At 34.4% G+C, this 23145-nt stretch overlaps 2 protein-coding genes across 3 annotated transcripts in view; one reads left to right on the top strand and one right to left on the bottom strand.

Annotated features, from left to right (window-relative positions):
• The window catches only part of LOC143224740 (glutamate receptor ionotropic, NMDA 2A-like), a 373609-nt gene that overhangs the window by 124722 nt on the left and 225742 nt on the right, over positions 1-23145 (bottom strand). The gene's annotated exons all lie outside the window — the stretch shown is intronic.
• The window catches only part of LOC143226923 (glutamate receptor ionotropic, NMDA 2B-like), a 179274-nt gene that overhangs the window by 18538 nt on the left and 137591 nt on the right, over positions 1-23145 (top strand). Inside the window, exon 2 of the mRNA XM_076458483.1 lies at positions 9416-10095. Coding sequence (XP_076314598.1) covers positions 9628-10095 — 468 coding nt within the window. The 5' untranslated portion in view covers positions 9416-9627. The remainder of the gene's footprint in view (positions 1-9415; positions 10096-23145) is intronic.

Raw genomic sequence — 23145 nt, 5'->3', positions numbered from 1 at the left:
TGTTAAGCGTAAAGTTACACAATGGGCTATTTGTGCCGTGCCAATCATGGGTACCAAAACTCAATTTTCGGTGTTGTAAGTCTTTAAGGTTTCATGCTGTAACCAGATACAATGCGTACACACATTTGGGGAGTTTAAACCAGTTCCACTTAAAGTTTCATTGAAGAAATGAACACACAAAACATGCACATTGGTTTGGGCAATAATCGGTACTGGTTTTATATTGACCTTTATGGGTTACAAACTGAAAGCAGTATGGATGGATGCCGTATTATACAGAGATCCAGACGTTTAGTCGTTAATGTTAATATATAGATGTTTAGAATTGGTTGCTTCAAATGATTAATAACACATGACCTCATTGTATATGATGACCTGAAAGTTGCTTGATAGCACGTGGGTCAGTTACAATCAGTGATGGTAAATTAGAGGAATGGGCTACATCATCCATGAAACTATTCATTGATTCACGCAGTTTAAGCTTGTCACATAGATTCACGGTTTCCCTAAAGGCCCAATGTGATCATACGCATTACTGAACGTGAACAGTTATTAGACCAAAAAGTCCGTAACGCCAAATTAACTTTTATGTGACATGAGTTCCAATAATAGGCATTTCCATATCAGATCACGTGACTGGTCACCTGACTCTTGCTTTGCATTGAAATGGCCTCAGAAGAATTACTCTGATTATTTAATAAAACCGGTAATGTACTGTCACGGTCAGAACACGAACATAAACCTGAATCATTTTTTATGGTTTTTCGTAGTATTTATCGCTATTGTAATAGAAGTGTGAGGGTTGAAACACATAGATTTATTATTTAATTAATACTGTGTGTACATTTACAAACCTCTGATAACGGCATCAGAGATATTTAAACTAGATGAATAAAATGAATTTCATATATAAGAAAACTGAAAAGTACGTAGTGTATTACATCAAACACAGGACTATAATTAAGGGTATGAAAAGACAGTGAAAACACGTGGTAATAATAAAGAATAGATACGGACACCTGTCAGGTTGTACAGGACACATGGTAATAATAAAGGCTAAATATGATGAACTTTGGACCCGAGAATAACGAAAACAACGCTGTTTAATAGAGCTTAGAGTCAACATTGTTTAATAAAGCCTACACTAAACACTGTTTAATATAGCTTACAGTCAACATTGTTTTATAGAACCTGTAGTAAAGACTACTTAATAGAACCTCCAGTAAACATTGTTTAATAAAACATACAGTAAACATCCGATACGTGTCTCATAATACCTTCACTAGACGTTGTCGGAAACATCTGCTTAAGACGAACACCACGGTGAACCTAGCGGTCATTTGAAACTCGCTGTTTGCCAGACTCCAACGGGCAGTTGAAACTCGCTGTTTGCCAGACTCCAACGGGCAGTTGAAACTCGCTGTTTGCCAGACTCCAACAGTCAGTTGAAACTCGCTGTTTGCCAGACTCCAAAAGTCAGTTGAAACTCGCAGTTTGTCAGACCCCGACAGTCAGTTGAAACTCGCAGTTTGCCAGACCCCGACAGTCAGTTGAAACTCGCTGTTTGTCAGACTCCAAAAGTCAGTTGAAACTCGCAGTTTGTCAGACCCCGACAGTCAGTTGAAACTCGCAGTTTGCCAGACCCCGACAGTCAGTTGAAACTCGCTGTTTGCCAGACTCCAACAGTCAGTTGAAACTCGCTGTTTGCCAGTCGCCGACAGTCAGTTGACACTCGCTGTTTGCCAGACTCCAACGGGCAGTTGAAACTCGCAGTTTGTCAGACCCCGACAGTCAGTTGAAACTCGCTGTTTGCCAGTCTCCAACGGGTAGTTGAAACTCGCTATTTGCCAGACCCCGACAGTCAGTTGAAACTCGCAGTTTGCCATACTCCAAAAGTCAGTTGAAACTCGCGGTTTGTCAGACCCCGACAGTCAGTTGAAACTCGCTGTTTGCCAGACTCCAACAATCAGTTGAAACTTGCAGTTTGCCAGACCCCGACAGTCAGTTGAAACTCGCTGTTTGCCAGACTCCAACAGTCAGTTGAAACTCGCTGTTTGCCAGTCGCCGACAGTCAGTTGACACTCGCTGTTTGCCAGACTCCAACGGTCAGTTGAAACTCGCAGTTTGCCAGACCCCGACAGTCAGTTGAAACTCGCAGTTTGTCAGACCCCGACAGTCAGTTGAAACTCGCAGTTTGCCAGACCCCGACAGTCAGTTGAAACTCGCTGTTTGCCAGACCCAATCAGTTGAAACAGCCAGTCAACGTTTGAAACTCGCTGTTTGCCAGACTCCAACGGGTAGTTGAAACTCGCTGTTTGCCAACCCAAACAGGCAGATATTAGTAGTAATAACCAGTAATAAAACGTGCTATAAAAATATATATTTTGATGGAATACTTTCAAACTAATGTTGAAATAGTATTTTGAATGTTTAATTTGGGTTGGTTTCGTAATGTAATCTAAACAAATGTTATAGCACTAGATATTAAGCTACGCGTTCGTTAGATAGTGTATCTCAAATTAACCAACGAGGGCTCGAAGCAGGAATGGCCAAAGAGCAGGTGTGACGTATACTATCCTTCAACATTAATTGGTTTAAAGTTTTGTTTTGTTTTAACAGATCTAATTGTTTCTAACGACAAGTCTTGACATTTAAGTTGTATCTTTAAACGACATTTATTGTTCTAATATGGGGTAACTTTTAATACGTGTGACTTCTCTAAATTATCCCACCAAACAATAATACACTAGATCATTAAAAATATAAATTTTATATATACGTCCTGATGGTAAGTTTTTGTTTGGCAATGGTAAATACGAAATGTTAAAAATGTTTTTAACATTTTTATTTTAACATTTAATATTTATTGATATTATATAATGTAAGTAACACCTTCAAACCTGTCTTTGTGACCCTATTGATATTATATAATGTAAGTAACACCTTCAAACCTGTCTTTGTGTCCCTATTGATATTATATAATGTAACACCTTCAAACCTATCTTTGTGTTTCTACTGATATTGTATAGCGTAAGTAACTTCTTCAAATCTGTCTTAACACTACATGTTTTGCATTAATTTTACGAAACCTCTGTTTATTATATATTTTGAGAAGTTGTCATGGAAACACAATGTATAAACTATCAGGTATGTCGTACTAACATGCCTAAGGTAATAAAAACAAAAGAACCATCAATGTCTGCTTAAAGTGAAACTGCCAAGCAGTAAGATGTGTAGATTGTGATGTAGCTCAGAACCCCTTAGATAAGTTATCTTCATTTCTCGTACTAAAAGAAAAATGGGAGTGGTTTGTGGTAGTTTTATTACTAATAATAGTAATAATAGTAATTTAAATTATGAGATAAAGGATGAGAAATTCATTTTTTGAAAGAAAGAAATTTGACAAAATTGTTTCTTTTTAATTCAGAGGTAATTTCTACGGAAACATAGGGGACTTGTCCCCACATTTTTTACGAATACCTGAACTACGTAAACTAACCATTCACAACTAAAATCATAGTTACATCACATGGTACACATAGAGATATTACGAACAAAATAAACTGTTTTTCACTTTGATTTTTATCTCAAATTCAGAACATTTGAAAGTTTCTGAGTTCGAAATAGCAATTTCCTCCAGGCACTAGATTTCTAAAAGAGAGATCGATGAGCAGCTTAACTTATGCTGCAAAATTCGTAGTTTTGTTGTTATGTTTTTCAAAGTGCAAATACAAACAAAAACGTTGTTAAAAATTAAAAAACTTTGTGTGACCTGAGACACATGAGCTTAAGTACGTATTATCTGGAAATTTTGGCAAATGCACATCTGAAACATAACAGAAGAGCTCTGTATCAAGGCCGCGTTCATACAATTACTTTTACATAAAGAATCTTGCCACATAATTTCTCTAGAAAGATACTCACAGACAATTCTAGAATATTATGAAATTATTTGAAGTATCTTGTTTATGTTTTACTTTTTTAATTTGAAGGATGAGGAAACTAAAATCGAGTAAAATGAGATTATATAAAAAAAAGCTTTAACTGAAGTCTATGAAATTAAGTCTTTGTCAAACTTATAATACTGAGGCAGATAAGTTAAGCCTTTTTGTACCACTTGTTGCTACTTGTTGCTATTACTTTTAATTTGTAGCGTAACCGAAACCATTTTATAAGTAAATTCTTACCAAAATAAAGCAATCAGCAACAACAAATCGTCTTTAAAATGATAATAACTTTTCAGATTTTCCATTTTGTTTAGACATTCGAAACCTTTTTCGAATTTTTTTATGTCTACTGTTAATTTTTTAAGTTTTCATCATTTTCACATCACTCGAATTTGAGAACTTTAAACCAACTACTTGTGAGTTTGGAAATATAACCCCTTGGTAGCTAAACAGCTAACCTGGGAGGTTATAACGTTGAAATTAAAATTCTATACCTGATGCGGGCACAGCACAGATAGTCTATTGAGTTTAACAAGAATAAAAAACAAAATAGATAGATAAATATACACGAATGCAACATAATTAAAAGCGTTATACAGAAAATGAGTAATATATGTTTTTTACAAATTATGCAGGTAGGTTAGAAGAACTAGTTTTATAAATCCCTAATCCACTATCAACAAGCCTAACACGGTTTGAAGTGTAATGTCACATGATTGTAAAGAATAATAAGTTGAGCAGACTGCTCAAGTTTTACGAGAATATAAATCAATGGGATGCCTGGTGACGAGAGTAGCTTCTTGAGTGCAATATTCGATACATGAACTACTTCTACAAATATAAACATATACATTAAAAATAAATAAAAAACAGTAAAATAAGAACATTTTAAATTATTCTGATTTATATAATCGACCCTATATAAAAGTTAACACAATCGTCGTTTCTTTATTCGAGTAAGGCTTGCGGGTAATTGCAAATTCATTTATAAAAATAGAAACTGACAGACACGAACACATTTGTTTCACGTCTACGGGAAAAAAAAAAAAAAAAGTGAACTAAACGCCAAAAATGTCCATAAATTTAGAAACACGCAAAACTGTAAACATATTTTTTTATTAATCACAGCCTGAAATAATAAAATAAATGTTTAAAACAGCATCCTTGACAGCATTATGATTTTATTAACGTAAGACTTGGCACGCCTAAACTACTTCTAATGGTTAGGCTTAGTGTATGCAAATAGAACTTCGCTCTAAATGCGCGATTCCCTTTGTTCGGTGATATAAACGTCACACGCACTGGCACAATTTTAATTATGGCTACGCAGAATAGGCATAACTATTTCGCTAACTGAATTTTTTTACGATCCACAGAAAGCGGTTTTTACTTAACAGCGGTTATGTATTTGAGCATGGTCCTATTGTATTATATGTATTTTAATTGGATATTACTTCAAACTACGCACGTACACATACTTATATTTAATATTTTTTGAAAGGATAGCGGTATAATCCGCTCTTGTAAATCTAAGTTAGTTAGGGACTAGGGTTAGCTGGGCCTTAAGTATCAGATATATCTGCAAAGAATTTCTGTTTACGATGAATAGTTGACCAGTCATGTAATAGAATAGAAATGGAAGTGAAAGTCAACTTCCTGGATCACAAAGAAAACTTTCTAGGAAGAAAAAAAAAGCTTTTGGAAGTACAAAACAAAATTTACGGGGTGCAAACCTTGTACATAGATCTTCTAAGCTCGTTTTCTTCTATCATTATGTATCGAGAATTATAGCATGGAATTGTGGGTCACACAGCTAACACTAGAAATAAGGTAGTTTGTAAGTTTCTAACATTTTGATATTACAATTAAATACGGAGAATGTAAGTGTGAGTATTTCTCAGCACTAAAAAGTCTGATTTACAACAAATTAAGGTGTGTTGTGTTAACAATTAAATACTGAGAATGTAAGGGTGAGTATTTCTCAACACTAAAAAGTCTGATTTACAACAAATTAAGGTGTGTCATGTTAACAATTAAATACTGAGAATGTAAGGGTGAGTATTTCTCAGCACTAAAAAGTCTGATTTACAACAAATTGAGGTGTGTTGTGTTAACAATTAAATACCTAGAATGTAAGTGTGAGTATTTCTCAGCACTAAAAAGTCTGATTTACAACAAATTAAGGTGTGTTGTGTTAACAATTAAATACTGAGAATGTAAGGGTGAGTATTTCTCAGCACTAAAACGTCTGATTTACAACAAATTAAGGTGTGTTGTGTTAACAATTAAATACTGAGAATGTAAGGGTGAGTATTTCTCAGCACTAAAAAGTCTGATTTACAACAAATTAAGGTGTGTTGTGTTAACAATTAAATACTGAGAATGTAAGGGTGAGTATTTCTCAGCACTAAAAGTCTGATTTACTGATTTACAACAAATTAAGGTGTGTAAAACGTGTTAACAATTAAATACTGAGAATGTACTGAGAATGGTGAGTATTTCTCAGCACTAAAAGTCTGATTTACAACAAATTAAGGTGTGTTGTGTTAAAAATTAAATACTGAGAATTTAGTATTTCAAAAAAAAGTCTGATTTACAACAAATTAAGGTGTGTCGTGTTAACAATTAAGAATGTGTGTCGTCTGATTTAAAAAAATTAAGGTGTGTCGTGTTAACAATTAAATACCAAGAATGTAAGGGTGAGTATTTCTCAACACTAAAAAGTCTGATTTACAACAAATTAAGGTGTGTTGTGTTAACAATTAAATACTGAGAATGTAAGGGTGAGTATTTCTCAACACTAAAACGTCTGATTTACAACAAATTAAGGTGTGTCGTTTTAACAATTAAATACCTAGAATGTAAGTGTGAGTATTTCTCAACACTAAAAAGTCTAATTTACAACAAATTACATTATGCGACATTAACAAATGAAGATAACATGCCTCAATTCTAAACTTACAAAAATAAGCTATATTAAAGAAACAAAACATTTGTCAGTAAATATATTTAGATAGGAATAGAAAGAAACAGAGAGTAGACTTAATTCGCTCCTTTTTTTATCAGCAACGTTTGTCAGATTCTGATAAGAACCTGTAGTTTGAAAGTATTTACTCTGTGAGCACTATCCAATGAAATCATAGTCATTCTGTACATTATCCAATAAGAAATATTCATTCTGTACATTATCCAATAAGAAATATTCATTCTATACATTATACAACAAGAAATATTCATTTTGTACAGTATCCAATAAGAAATATTCATTCTGTCATCATCCAATAAGAAATATCTATTATGTACATTATCCAATGAAATATGTCTTAAAATTGTACTCCAACCAACAGCCTACATAAATTTTTTAATATCTTACTCTCCTATTTCGCTTTCTCCTAACTGCTGCATAATACTTTATTTATAAATCACCTGAGTTAACGAAACTAATTACTCGTCTTTATCTTTGTTCTTGTTGTCTCCTGGTGACGTGTTTTTAAACCGTGTTTAGCGGAGTGTAAGCGAACATACAAAACTTGTTTACTCACAATTAGCAAGCACTTTCACTCACTATCCGGCTCACATCTAGGTTTCTAACGCAGGCTCTAACAGCTTATCCATACACTGTTTTATAAAACCTTAGCTTTGAAACTGAAGTAAAATATCTTCACATTTATGGTGTCTGTGGTGTGACATTAAAATATAAATCAACTGTTGCTGTAATTTCCTTAAGCCTAAAGGTTTTATTGGTTGAGAGTATTGTTATTACAACAATCCTAATTTTATACGAATGGGCAACTAAACTGCATATTTACGATTAAAAACTAGCGATTTTTGGTTGTTCAGTAAAACAATCCTACCTTGAACATAATACTATTTAACCTATTTCTGAAGGTGAATATGTATCAATACGTAGTGGCTTTATCTCTGACAATCGTGCCTTGAATATAATACTATTTAACCTATTTCTGAAGATGTATATATATCAATACGTAGTGGCTTTATCTCTGACAATTGTGCCTTGAATATAATACTATTTAACCTATTTCTGAGGATGTATATATATCAATACGTAGTGGCTTTATCTCTGACAATCGTGCCTTGAATATAATACTATTTAACCTATTTCTGAAGATGTATATATATATCAATACGTAGTGGCTTTATCTCTGACAATCGTGCCTTGAATATAATATTATTTAACCTATTTCTGAAGATGTATATATATATCAATACGTAGTGGCTTTATCTCTGACAATCGTGCCTTGAATATAATACTATTTAACCTATTTCTGAAGATGTATATATATCAATACGTAGTGGCTTTAACTCTGACAATCGTGCTTTGAATATAATACTATTTAACCTATTTCTGAAGATGTATATATATATCAATACGTAGTGGCTTTATCTCTGACAATCATGCCTTGAATATAATACTATTTAACCTATTTCTGAAGATGTATATATATCAATACGTAGTGGCTTTATCTCTGACAATCGTGCCTTGAATATAATACTATTTAACCTATTTCTGAAGATGTATATATATCAATACGTAGTGGCTTTATCTCTGACAATCGTGCCTTGAATATAATACTATTTAACCTATTTCTGAAGGTGTATTTTTATCAATACGTAGTGGCTTTAACTCTGACAATCGTGCCTTGAATATAATACTATTTAATCTAGGACTCACATTATGGTAGGGATACACCGTCTATTAATCTCTTATTTAAAAAAAAAAAAAAAATCCAACGTTCAGCTTGTACCCTAGGATCGTTTTCATGTGCAGAGTATTTTTTTTTTTTTTAATTTCATGTTAATTTGTTTTGGTTTATGGCTTGAAAAGTTTGTGCTTATAATATATATATCAGTACGTAGCGGCTTTCTCTCTAATTAAATATAATACCAGTTAATATATTTTTCAATGTACATATATCAATGCAAAGTGGGGTTTCCCTTATAATTATGCCTTGAATATAACATGAATTATAAGAAACTAATATAATAATGTTATAAATTACAATATTTTACTAGTGATGTTGAAATACTCATACAAAAATTAATAGTTAATGGATTTAATAAAGAAAGTAAATTATTAAACTATTGTGTAACAAATACAAGAATGTTTTAAATAAACATAAATAAATTGTACTGAAAAATTGTGATAACTATTTCTAGTTATGAATACGGTCATTTAACATTAGTGCAGTGTTTTATTAAAATTTATTTTAGTTTCGGCTTCTCTTTGGCTATAAGCAACTTATATGTATTAATACGTATTAGGTTCCTCTCTAACAATTCTGCATTGTATATCGTGCTAGTTAACCTGTGTTTGAAAATATATATATATATATTAATATGTAGTGTTTTGTTGTTGTCTAAAAAGTAGCCAATAATAAGTAAAGAAGGTCAAAAGTTTTGTGATTTAATCTTGTTTGGCAAATACAAATGTCAATTGCACTTTTCAGGGGATTGAAGTGAGGGCTTTACTCTTGACTGAAGATGAACAGCCATTGAAGGAAGACAGCTCATGTTACTAGGTGATGGTTTACAGTTCTGGAGAGGACATGTTGCTGAAAATCCTATCGTTTTTTCAGTAATCCTTTAGAGGATTAAAAATGGACAGCTGTTGGAAGGTCTATATTGGTCCACGTTAGTAGTCTAAAACTATCAGTTTAACATGAAAGTTCTTGTCTTCTATCGTATTTGTTTCCTAGGTGTAGTTTGTGCTACTTTACGATCTTCGTTCATCCGAGAGCCCGTAAGAAATTATCCGAAACCCAGAATTACGTTCAGTGTAATACTTCCCAAATCTTTGCTTATTACCGTAACACGTTCCTACGGCAAGAGACTGGCCGAATCTTTCGAGGCTTTCACCTTCAGCAAACAATTAAAGTATGCCTTTAAAGATTATTATGAGATTTCTACTCCTTCTGTGGCGAACATGTCCTTGAACCCTAGTCCAACGGAAGTCCTGAATACTTTGTGTAATAACGTGATAAAGAGAGATGTAGTTGCCATTCTGTACTTTACTAACTCGGAGATATTTGGTAGCAACGCAGCATCAGTTCAATACCTGCTACAACTCACAACATACATGGGTTTACCTGTTATTGCCTGGAACGCCGACAATATCGGAGTGGAGCAGGTAAGAACCATATCTTTCTCTCTCTCTGTATGGTTGTTGGGGTATTGAAGTTTGTCCACCCAAGAAGGTCAGGTTTCGTCAACCTCTTCCTTCAAGTTTTGATTTTACAACTGTCCAGTGTATTTATATATGGTACACGAGGGCCAGAGTAACCCACACTTACTCAGACCATTTTCAGGGCAATGTCTACGCAAATCTACACATACACTTGGTGCATATAAAACATTTCTCTTATAGTTCCATAGATTATTTGCACTTTCATTAGTTAGGTATTGACTATAAAACTTTTACAAAAAATAAAACCCTTTCAATGTTTAGTAATTAATCAATAATCTAATGTGGAGTCTAGTTTATAGGTGGCCTTTTATTTATTTATTTTTATTTAAATATATATATATTTACTAAGGAAGGGTGTTTAGGACTATCCTCATCATGTATATAGTGCCTGTCTTGTTCGCTTACTAGTTTGTTATTTCTCCAAGTTTTGTCAAAATAATTTATCGTATTATGTAGAAGTCCATCTACTATTGTTGCTATGTGTGCGTATTTATGCATGAACTCTGATGAAGAAGTTCTGGGTACTTTATAAGCTGTTGTGAGTAGTGTATTTTGTATTGTCTGTATTTTGACTTGTACTAGTGTTTTACTTGCATTGATCCATGCAGGGGCTGCATAGTCAATTACGGGTCTAATGTATGTTTTATATATTTTTATGATGTCTGCCGTAGCTCCACTGTTTTTACTAGTTTGGCCACTAGCATCGTTTGTTTTTCGCCAAATTTTTGTTTTAATATTATTTATGTGGTTTATCAATGTCAATTTAAAGTTGAATGTTAGTCCTAAAAATTTTGCAGATGTAGCAGTCTGAAGGAGTGCTTCGTTCATATAGATGTCTGGTTGTGCTTTATTGTGTTTAGTGAATACTACTATTGTGTTTGAGTTGTGATCATTTTGATTCTGTATTTTTGACAATATTCACTTATTATATTTAATTGTGGTTGTATATTTGTTGGTGTTGGTGCATTTTTCCAGACTGCTACATCGTCAGCTGTGGTGAATGTCAATGAGATGGATCTTTCAGAGGCATATTGTTCACGTACATGATGAATGGGATAGATCTAACCACCCCTTCTGGAGGGACGCCAGCTTCTAGAGTGAAACTCTCAGAGAAGGTCCCTTCAACATTTGTTCTACATGATCTGTTTTCGAGAAAGTTTGACAGCCAGCGAATAGTTCCCCGCAGTAGTCCTATTACTTTCACTTGGAACCGCGGACCGTTATGCCATTCAGTGTCGAATGCCTTGTCAATATTGAGAATGAAAGCGACAGTGCATTCTCGTTTATTAAAACTATCTACAATTTCTGTGGTTAATCTGACTAAGTGGTCTGTTGTTTGTCTGAATTTCCTGAAACCGTTTTGTTCTTCTGGGTGTGTGTGTGTGTGTGTGTGTTTGTGTGTGTTTTTCTTATAGCAAAGCCACAAAGGGCTATCTGCTCAGCCCACCGAGGGGAATCGAACCCCTGATTTTAGCGTTGTAAATCCGGAGACATACCGCTGTACTAGCGGGGGGCTTGTTCTTCTGGTAATTTTGATGTTGTCTCCAGGAATGTAAAGAGTTTGTTACTGATTATTCTCTCAAGAATTTTGCCTACACAGCTGGTCAGACTGATTGGTTGGTAGCTACTTGGTTTACTGGTTTGCTTTCCTTCTTTATGGAACATTAATACATTTACATACTTCCAAGAAACCGGGATATATTCAAAGTATAATAATAAATTAAAAATTACTGTGAGATATTCAAATTATTTCGGAGTGTCTTTTTTAAGTGCTTGTAAACCATCTTTTTCTGGTGACTTATTTTCAGTGTTTGTTACTCTTTCTATGAGTTCTTGTGCTGAAATTGTGTTTGTAAGCATTGTGTTTGTGTAGTCGTTTGTGTTGTTGACTTGATAGTTATTTAAGTCTACTGGGAGTAGTGGTTTACTTTATTTATTATGTGTTCATGTCTGAGTCGTTGTGTGTTTGAAACGTGTTTTCAAGTTGTTGTTTCAATGATTCTGGTTTTTCTTTATTTGTATAAGCTGTGGTATTATTGTGTTCTAGTGGTGAGTATTTTCTTGTTGTATCTTCATTTGTTAGTCTTTTTTAATCATATCTGATTGTTTGTTTGCTTGTTTTAAATTTCGTGCAACGCTACACGAGAGCTATCTGCGTTAGCCATCCATAATTTTGGAGAGTAAAACTAGAGGGAAGATCATCACTAGAGGGAAGACTTCTCTCTAGCTATCACCACCCACCGCCAGCTTTTGGGTTACTCTTTTACCAACGAATAATGGGACTGGCCGTTACTTTATAACGCTCCCACGGCTGAAAGGGCGAGCATGTTTGGTGTGACGGGGATTCGAACCCGCGACCCTCAGATTACGAGCCGAGTGCCTTAACCACCCAGCCATGTCGGGGCCTCACACAGTAAGAATGTCATGTCACGTGATCGCCAATAATAGGAGAAATATTTTAAATGTTTAATTATCCACTGAGTAATCTTGAAACTTAAAGTTGTACATAGTTCCTTGAGCATCTTACAATATTGCTATACCTGTTGAAAAAGTAACATTGTTTATACAATTTTCTCCTTCGCTTATAATTCACAAGGCCCGGCATAGCCAAGCGTGTTAAGGCGTGCGACTCGTAATCTGAGGGTCGCGGGTTCGCATCCCGGTCGCGCCAAACATGCTCGCCCTTTCAGCCGTGGGGGCGTTATAATGTGATGGTCAATCCCACTATTCGTTGATAAAAGAATAGCCTAAGAGTTGGCGGTGGGTGTTGATGACTAGCTGCCTTCCCTCTAGTCTTACACTGCTAAATTAGGAACGGCTAGCACAGATAGCCCTCGAGTAGCTTTGTGCGAAATTCAAAAACAAACAAAAAACAAAATAATTCACAATCAAGATCACATATTTCACTTAATATTCGTTTCATCGATAGAAAAACATTTATCATAAACTTTGCTAACACGAGAAATAATTTATTCAGTTGTTCCCATGACAACCACACTGTTTTCTGTTTATGATGGTATTTCAACAGTAACGAAATATTCAGTTCATCACTTGTCTAAATTTTTCGTTTCTTTATTACCTGTCAAACAACAAAAATATTGATCGCTTTGGACCATTTACTCTTGAGGTATAATATATACACTTACTGTTTATGTATAAGAACAGAGTGGTGAACGATTTCTCTCAATCTTTATTATTTCATTCATTCTACGCCTTCTTTATTCACTACGCACAGTGTGGCTGTCATTAAATCAATGTGTAAATACTCAACACTCGCATAGATCTAGGTATTTCAGTGTTAAGTGCAATATGTTGTTCTTATCAAAACCACTATCAACATATCAGTGAGTGTTTTGTTACTATTAATTTCCCCATACTTGCAATAGAATATTTTATGTGTCATATAGACTGTTAAAAATCACAACTTGGCACTTACGTGATACACACGAAAAAGCTACATACGTCCTAATACCCCACACCAGATGTCTCTGTTAAATTTCTTGCAGAGCTGCTCCAAGGCTATAAGTGCTAGCTGCTCTAAGTTTAGAAGTGATAAACTAAAGAGAAGGAAGTTATTTCACACCATCCCCGACAACTACTAAACTACCAACGAATTTGTTTGTTTGTTTTTAAGTTTCGCACAAAGCTACTCGAGGGCTATCTGTGCCAGACGTCCCTAATTTAACAGTGTAAGACTAGAGAAAAGGCAGCTAGTCATCACCACCCACCGCCAACTCTTGGGCTACTCTTTTACCAACGAATACTGGGATTGACCGTCACATTATAACGCCCCCACGGCTGAAAGTGCGAGCATGTTTAGCGCGACGGAGATGCGAACCCGCGACCCTCAGATTAGGAATCGCACGCCTTAACACGCTTGGCCACAATCAACGAACTTGATAACATTCCATGGCTGAAAGAGACAACACGTTCAGTGAAGAGCAGGTTACAAGCCAAGGTGCCCACCAACTTCAGTTTCTTATATTGTCGTATAACGAAATATATGGAACTAAATACAGTCTAACCAACAAAACTGCTTGTTTTCTCACATCCCAAGAAAAAACGAACTAATCTTTTTTTGACTTTCTTAACTTCGAAGACCTTAATAAATTGTTCTTAATACCCAACAAATATTAGAAACATAGTTAAACTGCTTCCATAAGACCTTAGGGTATGATCCTTAATGACAAACGAGAAGTAGCGACACGATTAAACTGCTTCTATAAGACCTCAATGTTTCGTTTTAAATGCCCAACAAATAGTAGACACATAGTGAAACTGTTTCTATAAGACTTAATGTATAGTTCTTAATGCCCAACCAATAGTAGACTCATAGATAAACTGCTTCTATAAGACCTTAATGTAACGTTCTTAATACCCAACAAATATTAGAAACGTAGTTAAACAGCTTCTATAAGACCTTAATGTATCGTTCTTAATACCCAACAAATATTAGAAACATAGTTAAACAGCTTCTATAAGACCTTAATGTATCGTCCTTAATGCCCAACTAATAGTAGATACATAGTTAAACTGCTTCTATAAGATTTTAATGTATCGTCCTTAATTTCCAACTAATAGTAGACACATAGTTAGACTACTTATTTAAGACCTAAATATATCGTTTTTAATACTCAACTAATATCAGATACATAGTTAAACTGCTTCTATCAGACCTTAATTTATCGTCCGTAATGCCCAACTAATAGTAGATATATAGTTTATCTACTTCTATCAGACCTTAATGTATCGTTCTTAATATCCAACTAGTAGTAGACACTTAGTTAAACTGCTTCTATAAGACCTTAATGTAACGTTCTTAAAACCCAACTAATAGAAGACGTATAGTTAAACTTCTTCTGTAAGACATTAACGTATCGTTCTTAATGCCCAACTAATAGTATACACCCAGTTAAAATGTTTGTATAAGACCTTAATGTATCGTCCTTAATGTCAACTAATAGTATACACCCAGTTAAACTGGTTCTACAAGACCTTAATGTATCGTCATTAATGAGAAACTAATAGTAGACATATATTTAAGCTGCTTCTATGAGACCTTAATGTATCGTTCTTAATACCCAACAAATATTAGAAACATAGTTAAACAGCTTCTATAAGATCTTATCATGTCGTTCTTAATACCCAACTATAAGAAGAAACATAGTTCAACTATAAGACTTAACTTATCGTTCTTAATGTCAAACCAGTAGTAGCCACACGGTTAAACTGCTTTTATACGACCTTAATATATCGTTCTTAATGGCCAACTAATAGTAGACACATAGTTACAATGTTTCTATAATACCTTAATATATCGTCATTAATGCCAACTAATAGTATACACATAGTTAAACTACTTATATGAGACTTTAATGTATCGTCCTTAATGACCAACTAAAATAGACATGCAGTTAAACTGCTTTTATAAGACCTTAATGTATCGTTTTTAATGCCCAAGTAATAGTAGACCCATTGTTAAACTGCTTCTATAAGGCCTTAATCTTTCGTCCTTAATGTCCAACTAATAGTAGACACATAGTTAGACTACTTATGAAGACCTTAATATATCGTCTATAATACTAAACTAATATTAGACTCGTAGTTAAACTGCTTCTGTAAGACATTAATGTATCGTTCTTAATGCACAACTATTACTAGACATCTAGTTAAACTGCTTGTATAATACCTTAATGTAACGTTCTTAAAACCCACATAATCGAAGACGTATAGTTAAACTGCTTCTATAAGACCTTAATGTATCGTTCTTAATGCATAACTAATAGTAGACACATAGTTAATCTGTTCCTATAAGACTTAATTTATCGTTCTTATTGACACACCAGTAGTGGCCACACGGTTAAACTGCTTCTATAGACCTTAAAGTATCTCCCTTATCTCATAGTTATCACACTACTAGGCTGGTCTTAATATATAGAGGAGAAATGACGCCGATTATTAAAAAATAAATAAGACCTATTGAAAATATCCCAACTATTTCAAGTGAAGAAACCCGAAATATTGACTATTTTTCCTCTTTGGCTTTGTTGTCTGGCGGCACAAAAGCGCTGTCAGTGTTCTAATATAAGCCAGAACGTATGCTTATAGAAACGCCTTGTTGGAGCTTGAAGCTCGCATTGTTGTTCTGTCGTGGAAATAACACAAGCTCCAAACTTATACGTATACAGACAAATGTGTCGCTAGCATTTTATTAAAGGGTATAACTTATATAAGAACCAACGGTGTAATTGGACCAAAGGATATTAAAATAAATAAAGTAATATACCCTGCTTTTAGGGCATTTTTGCCCCTGTAATGAGCCCTTTCTCACGTATGTGTATGACGCTTTTCCATTGTGTGTATGTTTTTAAAGTGGTCCTGTAGTTTTCTTTGTTTGATAAGGACGACACTACACGCCACGTTTTATTAGTACAATGTCCCTAACTGAGATGTTTGTTTTCCACTGACAATAACTTTAGATCGCTCGAACCGTATCTTCTTCTCCCAAGAAACTAAATATCGGTCCCTCATGTAATTATAAGTAACTCCCAATGGATGTAGAGTCCAGTTTTGTAAACTTATCGTAATCAAATTTGTGCATATAATTTGGAACTTTTTCGTTCTAAAGAGTTTGTTTGTTTTTTGAATTTCGCACAAAGCTACTCGAGGGCTATCTGTGCTTGCCGTCCCTAATTTAGCAGTATAAGACTAGAGGGAAGGCAGCTAGTCATCACCACCTACCGCCAACTCTTGGGCTACTTTTTTACCAACGAATAGTGGAATTGACTGTCACGTTATAACGCCCCCACGGCTGAAAGGGCGAGCATGTTTGGCGCGACGGGGATGCGAACCCGCGACCCTCAGATTACGAGTGGCACGCCTTAACACGCTTGACCATGCCGGGCCCCGTTCTGAAGAGACACTCAGATTATACTTGTTTGCTTTGAATCTTAAATACATTTATAAATGGTCAATATTTGTTAACATCGAAGATGTGCTACAAAAAACAACAACAAACAAACTATTAATGGAACCAGTTATATTTTATAAACCAACCAGAAGTTCATCACGTCATAAATCAATATAAAAATAACTACAGCATACAATGTTTAGCATGAGATGGCATCGAATCATTGGTTGAGGGCTGTCGCTGTTATCACTAGTATAACACTAGGCTAGTCCAACTAAGAATGTTTTAATCAGTCCCACGGGTGTATACTAATTCTTTTGATCGTGAGATTCACTCGGCTTGCTATACAATAAACTCTCAATACAAACGTTCATGTGTTTCTAGAAGTCCACTTTCAACAGCAAAAACAGACATTGTAAACAGACTCCGATGTTCTAACATTTTATATAGAAGTACAGCAATGTTATTTTAGTGAATATCTTAAAAGACACGACAGTGGTAAAAACACATCTCTATATAATTATTCCAAAACAAGAGACCCTTGAACTCAGTCCCATAACCTCAATTAGTTTAGCATCAACTATAAATTATTTAAGACACGAGTGTATCTGTGTTTTTATTTATAGAGTTGACAAAGTGAACGTAAAGTAAAACGTATCGTCCATCTTGATGGTGAGGGCACTCGACTCGTAATATGCAGATCGAAACCATTCCCCGAACGTGATCTCCCTCTCAGACGTGCTGACGTCATAATGTAATAGATAGCTGTACTATACGTGGGTAAAGAGTAGCTCAATAGTTGGCGGTGGGTGGTATTGACAATCTGCTTTCTTTGTAGTATTTATAATTCAAAAATTAGGGCCGGCTAACATAGATGTTCGTCCAGTAAGTTACCGCGAAAATTCAATAAACAAAGAAATATTAATTTTGTTAAACGTGGATCAGCGAATTGTGGAATGTAAAAACGATAACAAAACCAGTAAAGAGAAGAGGGAAACTTATCATGAGTATTGTTTGTATACTCAAGTTAGCAAAGTCACCAAGCAGGACTTTCGTACAATTGGTAAGGAATCCGTACAACTCAGGCAAATAAACGAAAATGTATATTCTTAAGAAAAGTATAAGATTTTCAGCTAAAGCCTGCAAGTGTTTTTCTATATACGTATACAAATTTTAATTGTAGCCTAGTGTTTAGTTTGTCAGACTTGCGAATCTAGAAGACCAAGGTTCGAGGCTCTACATGCCTCTGAATCCACACTTTTAGAGATAAGATCACTATAAATATGATAATGAATGTCGATATTTGAATAAAGTTAGCTACGTAGACGGCGGGTGTTAATTAAGAGTCCACCACATGTTTTAACACCTGTAAATGACTTCTGGGAGTTTTCATTTTTTTTTTCACCTAAAACATCATTAACATAGTTTGAAGCTGTGTCTCCCACGTACTTTTTATTCGACTTACAATAACAATAGCATCCTGAGAACCATGTAATAGAAATGTGTGACACATCTTGGCGTCCAGCTGTGTTGTATCTACCATAGATGTTGCTGGTTACTGTTTCATTAATCACATCCAAAACACGACCAGTCATCATTACCACAACCGAATTGTTGAACATTGAACCACATGTATCTGGAAAATGCTTAACAAATAACAATCCTTGAAGAAAAGACTTACGAGCTAATAAAAATTAGTTATGAAGTGAAAACTTTTAGAATATTCCAAAATAATGAAACAGACTTAATCACTTCAAAAATGTATCCACAAAGCTCTTATTTGAAAATGACACTACAAATCACCGGGCATCACGAGCAGACTTATGGAGGAAGTTCCTAATTAATCATCTAATCAAGGCCAAAAACTTTCTCTCCAATAATTAGTTTCGTGATGAATGAATATTAAAGAAAAGAAAAATACATATTTCAGTATCTTTTCGGAAGGGGCTTACATTTAGAATAATTTAAATAACCCTAACTAATTAATTCATAAATAGCAGCTAGGGACAACTGCCAGTTTTATCAGAACTAGCCTCTAATTTCAAATAATTCCATTTCTACAGAAAATGTAAAGTACTTTCATTGTGACAAAATGAAGGCACGTTGATGAAACATCAAATCATACATTAAATAAATTAAATGACTCTTTCTAACTGGCACACACATAAAAAAGAACGTCTACCGGTGACTCGTTGAACAATAAATTAGTTTTATTAGGACCAGGATGTAATGAGAACAAACTTGTTTAAGTTACGTTAAAATCATCGGTAGCAAAAGTTGTAATCTGAATCTCATCTGCAGCTTATATAACCTTGCATCACACCCTCAGAGTCATCTGGACTTCGAGCGCTGCCCTAAACTCTTGGACTATTTGTTATTTAATCGACAGTTTAACATATAGAAGATGATATTTGTTTTATTATATGAATATATATATATTTATATGGTTTTTTTCTTTACTTATTTAAGGTTTCGAAGTCTGTTACGTGTATCACTGAATGTGTAACGTTATTTGTAAAAACATCGAATTATTGGGCTACTTAAACGAGAAGTTTCAGAACAGACCTTCCGGTACCAAACTAACCGATAAACCAGTAAAGGCCAAATAATTTATGTATTATTTCCTTCACGGTTCATGCAAAACAACGGAAATAAATAGTTAAATCCACGACTCAAGATAAACAGAATACATTCGTTAAAAGTGTTATTAGAAATGCTGCTAAACATGTGAAAATATTGTTAAATAAATTAAATCATCCATCATTAAAAAAAAAAAAAGATTCCCGAAAAGAAAGAAATAAGTACACCTAGTTTTCTCAGGTCGGACATGATTTAATCTTTATACAACGGTGAATCAGATTATTCGTGGTTATTGTTCATTCTTAGGGCCATTGATGCTTTGAAACAGAGGAAGCCAATTCTCATTAGTCGGTCCTACAAGAACAGCCTAATTAGCTTTAAACGTATCTTTACTTTTCTTTCCTGACCGGCGAATGTCATTCGGAGAGAAAAAACAACAACTTCCAAATGAAATGAGTCCATTTATGAGATTTGTTCTTTAACATTTCAACTTTAATAATCCATCCCAGCAAGTAGAATCACTCCACACTTCACTGATAGTTTAACACATCTGTTAAAATATAGATCTTATGACTTTCATTATGTTTGTAAACATTTGATTCGTCTATACTTTTTTCAAAATAAACAATTCCATGAAAAAGTCCACCATTCATATCTGGTTAAGTGATGTATCTGTTTGTTTGAAACATATCCTCTCACTGTTCCTAATTAGAAATGATAGGCTGGAAGAAACATAAATAGTTAACAACACCCACCGCCAACTCTTGGACTACATTTTACCAGTGGAAAGTGTGATTGACTGTTATAATATAACGCCCTTATGACTATAAGAGGCGAGCATGTTTGGATACGGGATTCGAACCGCGAATCTCAGAGACCGAAAGCAGCAATCATGTCACTCAGCTATCACCGTTAAGAAAGATACACATATATATATAACACACACCCGTAACGGTTTTAATAGTTCAGGGTTTATTCCCATATTTACATCATTTGTCACCTACCTATATATATTTTGAACTTAAAATACTATAATATCTCAATGAGATTCTTTCAAATATTCGAGATAATATTTCTGAATTCAGGCTAAAATAATTCAGTCCAACAGGTCAATTTTCGTTAAAAGACTGCGTAATTATTTCAAAAACATATTACCTTGTAAAGAATCCCATTGAATATATTTAATTCGTTATATTCAGAAAGCTGAATTCGGTGAAGAAGCGCCCCCTATAATTACTGTAAAATGTAATCCTAATAACAAAATAATCAACTTTCTAAGATGATTGAGAGTCAATATTTATCTACATACTTAAAACTTAAAACGAATCGATACATACTTTAAAATTAGAAGACCACATACATTCATTATGTTTTTTTTTTTTTACATATAAATATTTCTGTAATACTGTAAGAACAACGGTTTATATGTAGTAACGATTCTTGAGCACTAATTCTACTGTCAGATGTTCTTGTATTCTGAAGGTTAATTGACTTGTATAAGTATTGTAAGAGTCAAGTGATAATGTGCCGGTATTTTAACAACGTATTGCAACAATAAAATATCTTCTAGTATTTGTAACAGTCAATGATCATCTGTACGTATTGCAACGGTCAAATGATCTTGTGTAGATATTATAACGGACAACGAATCTTGTGTAGGATTACTAACGGTCAAATGATCTTGTGTAGGTATTATGACGGACAACGAATATTGTGTAGAATTACAAACGGTCAAATGATCTTGTGTAGGTATTATAACGGACAACGAATCTTGTGTAGGATTACTAACGGTCAAATGATCTTGTGTAGGTATTATAACGGACAACGAATATTGTGTAGAATTACTAACGGTCAAATGATCTTGTGTAGGTATTATAACGGTCAAATGAATCTTGTGTAGGTATTACTAACGGACAAATGATCTTGTGTAGGATTACTAACGGTCAAATGATCTTGTGTAGGATTACTAACGGTCAAATGATCTTGTGTAGGTATTATAACGGACAACGAATCTTGTGTAGGATTACTAACGGTCAAATGATATTGTGTAGGTGTTATAACGAACAACGAATTTTGTGTAGGATTACTAACGGTCAAATGATCTTGTGTAGGTATTATAACGGACAACGAATCTTGTGTAGGATTACTAACGGTCAAATGATCTTGTGTAGGTATTATAACGGACAACGAATCTTGTGTAGAATTACTAACGGTCAAATGATATTGTGTAGGTATTATAACGGACAACGAATCTTGTGTAGGATTACTAACGGTCAAATGATCTTGTGTAGGTATTATAACGGACAACGAATCTTGTGTAGGATTACTAACGGTCAAATGATCTTGTGTAGGTATTATAACGGACAACGAATCTTGTGTAGGATTACTAACGGTCAAATGATCTTGTGTAGGTATTATAACGGACAACGAATCTTGTGTAGGATTACTAACGGTCAAATGATCTTGTGTAGGTATTATAACGGACAACGAATCTTGTGTAGGATTACTAACGGTCAAATGATCTTGTGTAGGTATTATAACGGACAACGAATCTTGTGTAGGATTACTAACGGTCAAATGATCTTGTGTAGGATAACTAACGGACAACGAATCTTGTTTAGGATTACTAACGGTGAAATGATCTTCTGTAGGTATTATAACGGACAACGAATCTTGTGTAGAATTACAAAAGGTGAAATGATATTGTGTAGGTATTATAACGGACAACGAATCTTGTGTAGATTACTAACGGTCAAATGATCTTGTGTAGGTATTATAACGGACAACGAATATTGTGTAGGATTACTAACGGCCAAATGATCTTGTGTAGGATTACTAACGGTCAAATGATCTTGTGTAGGTATTATAACGGACAACGAATCTTGTGTAGGATTACTAACGGTCAAATGATCTTGTGTAGGTATTATAACGGACAACGAATATTGTGTAGAATTACTAACGGTCAAATGATCTTGTGTAGGTATTATAACGGACAACGAATCTTGTGTAGGATTACTAACGGTCAAATGATCTTGTGTAGGTGTATAACGGACAACGAATATTGTGTAGAATTACTAACGGTCAAATGATCTTGTGTAGGATTACTAACGGTCAAATGATCTTGTGTAGGTATTATAACGGACAACGAATCTTGTGTAGGATTACTAACGGTCAAATGATATTGTGTAGGTATTATAACGGACAACGAATATTGTGTAGGATTACTAACGGTCAAATGATCTTGTGTAGGTATTTTAACGGTCAAATGATCTTGTGTAGGTATTATAACGGACAACGAATCTTGTGTAGGATTACTAACGGTCAAATGATCTTGTGTAGGTATTATAACGGACAACGAATCTTGTGTAGGATTACTAACGGTCAAATGATCTTGTGTAGGTATTATAACGGACAACGAATCTTGTGTAGGATTACTAACGGTCAAATGATCTTGTGTAGGTATTATAACGGACAACGAATCTTGTGTAGGATTACTAACGGTC

Source organism: Tachypleus tridentatus, chromosome 9 (assembly GCF_004210375.1).
Source record: "Tachypleus tridentatus isolate NWPU-2018 chromosome 9, ASM421037v1, whole genome shotgun sequence".
Taxonomy (NCBI): Eukaryota; Metazoa; Arthropoda; class Merostomata; order Xiphosura; family Limulidae; genus Tachypleus; species Tachypleus tridentatus.
This window is presented reverse-complemented; position numbering and strand designations above follow the sequence as displayed.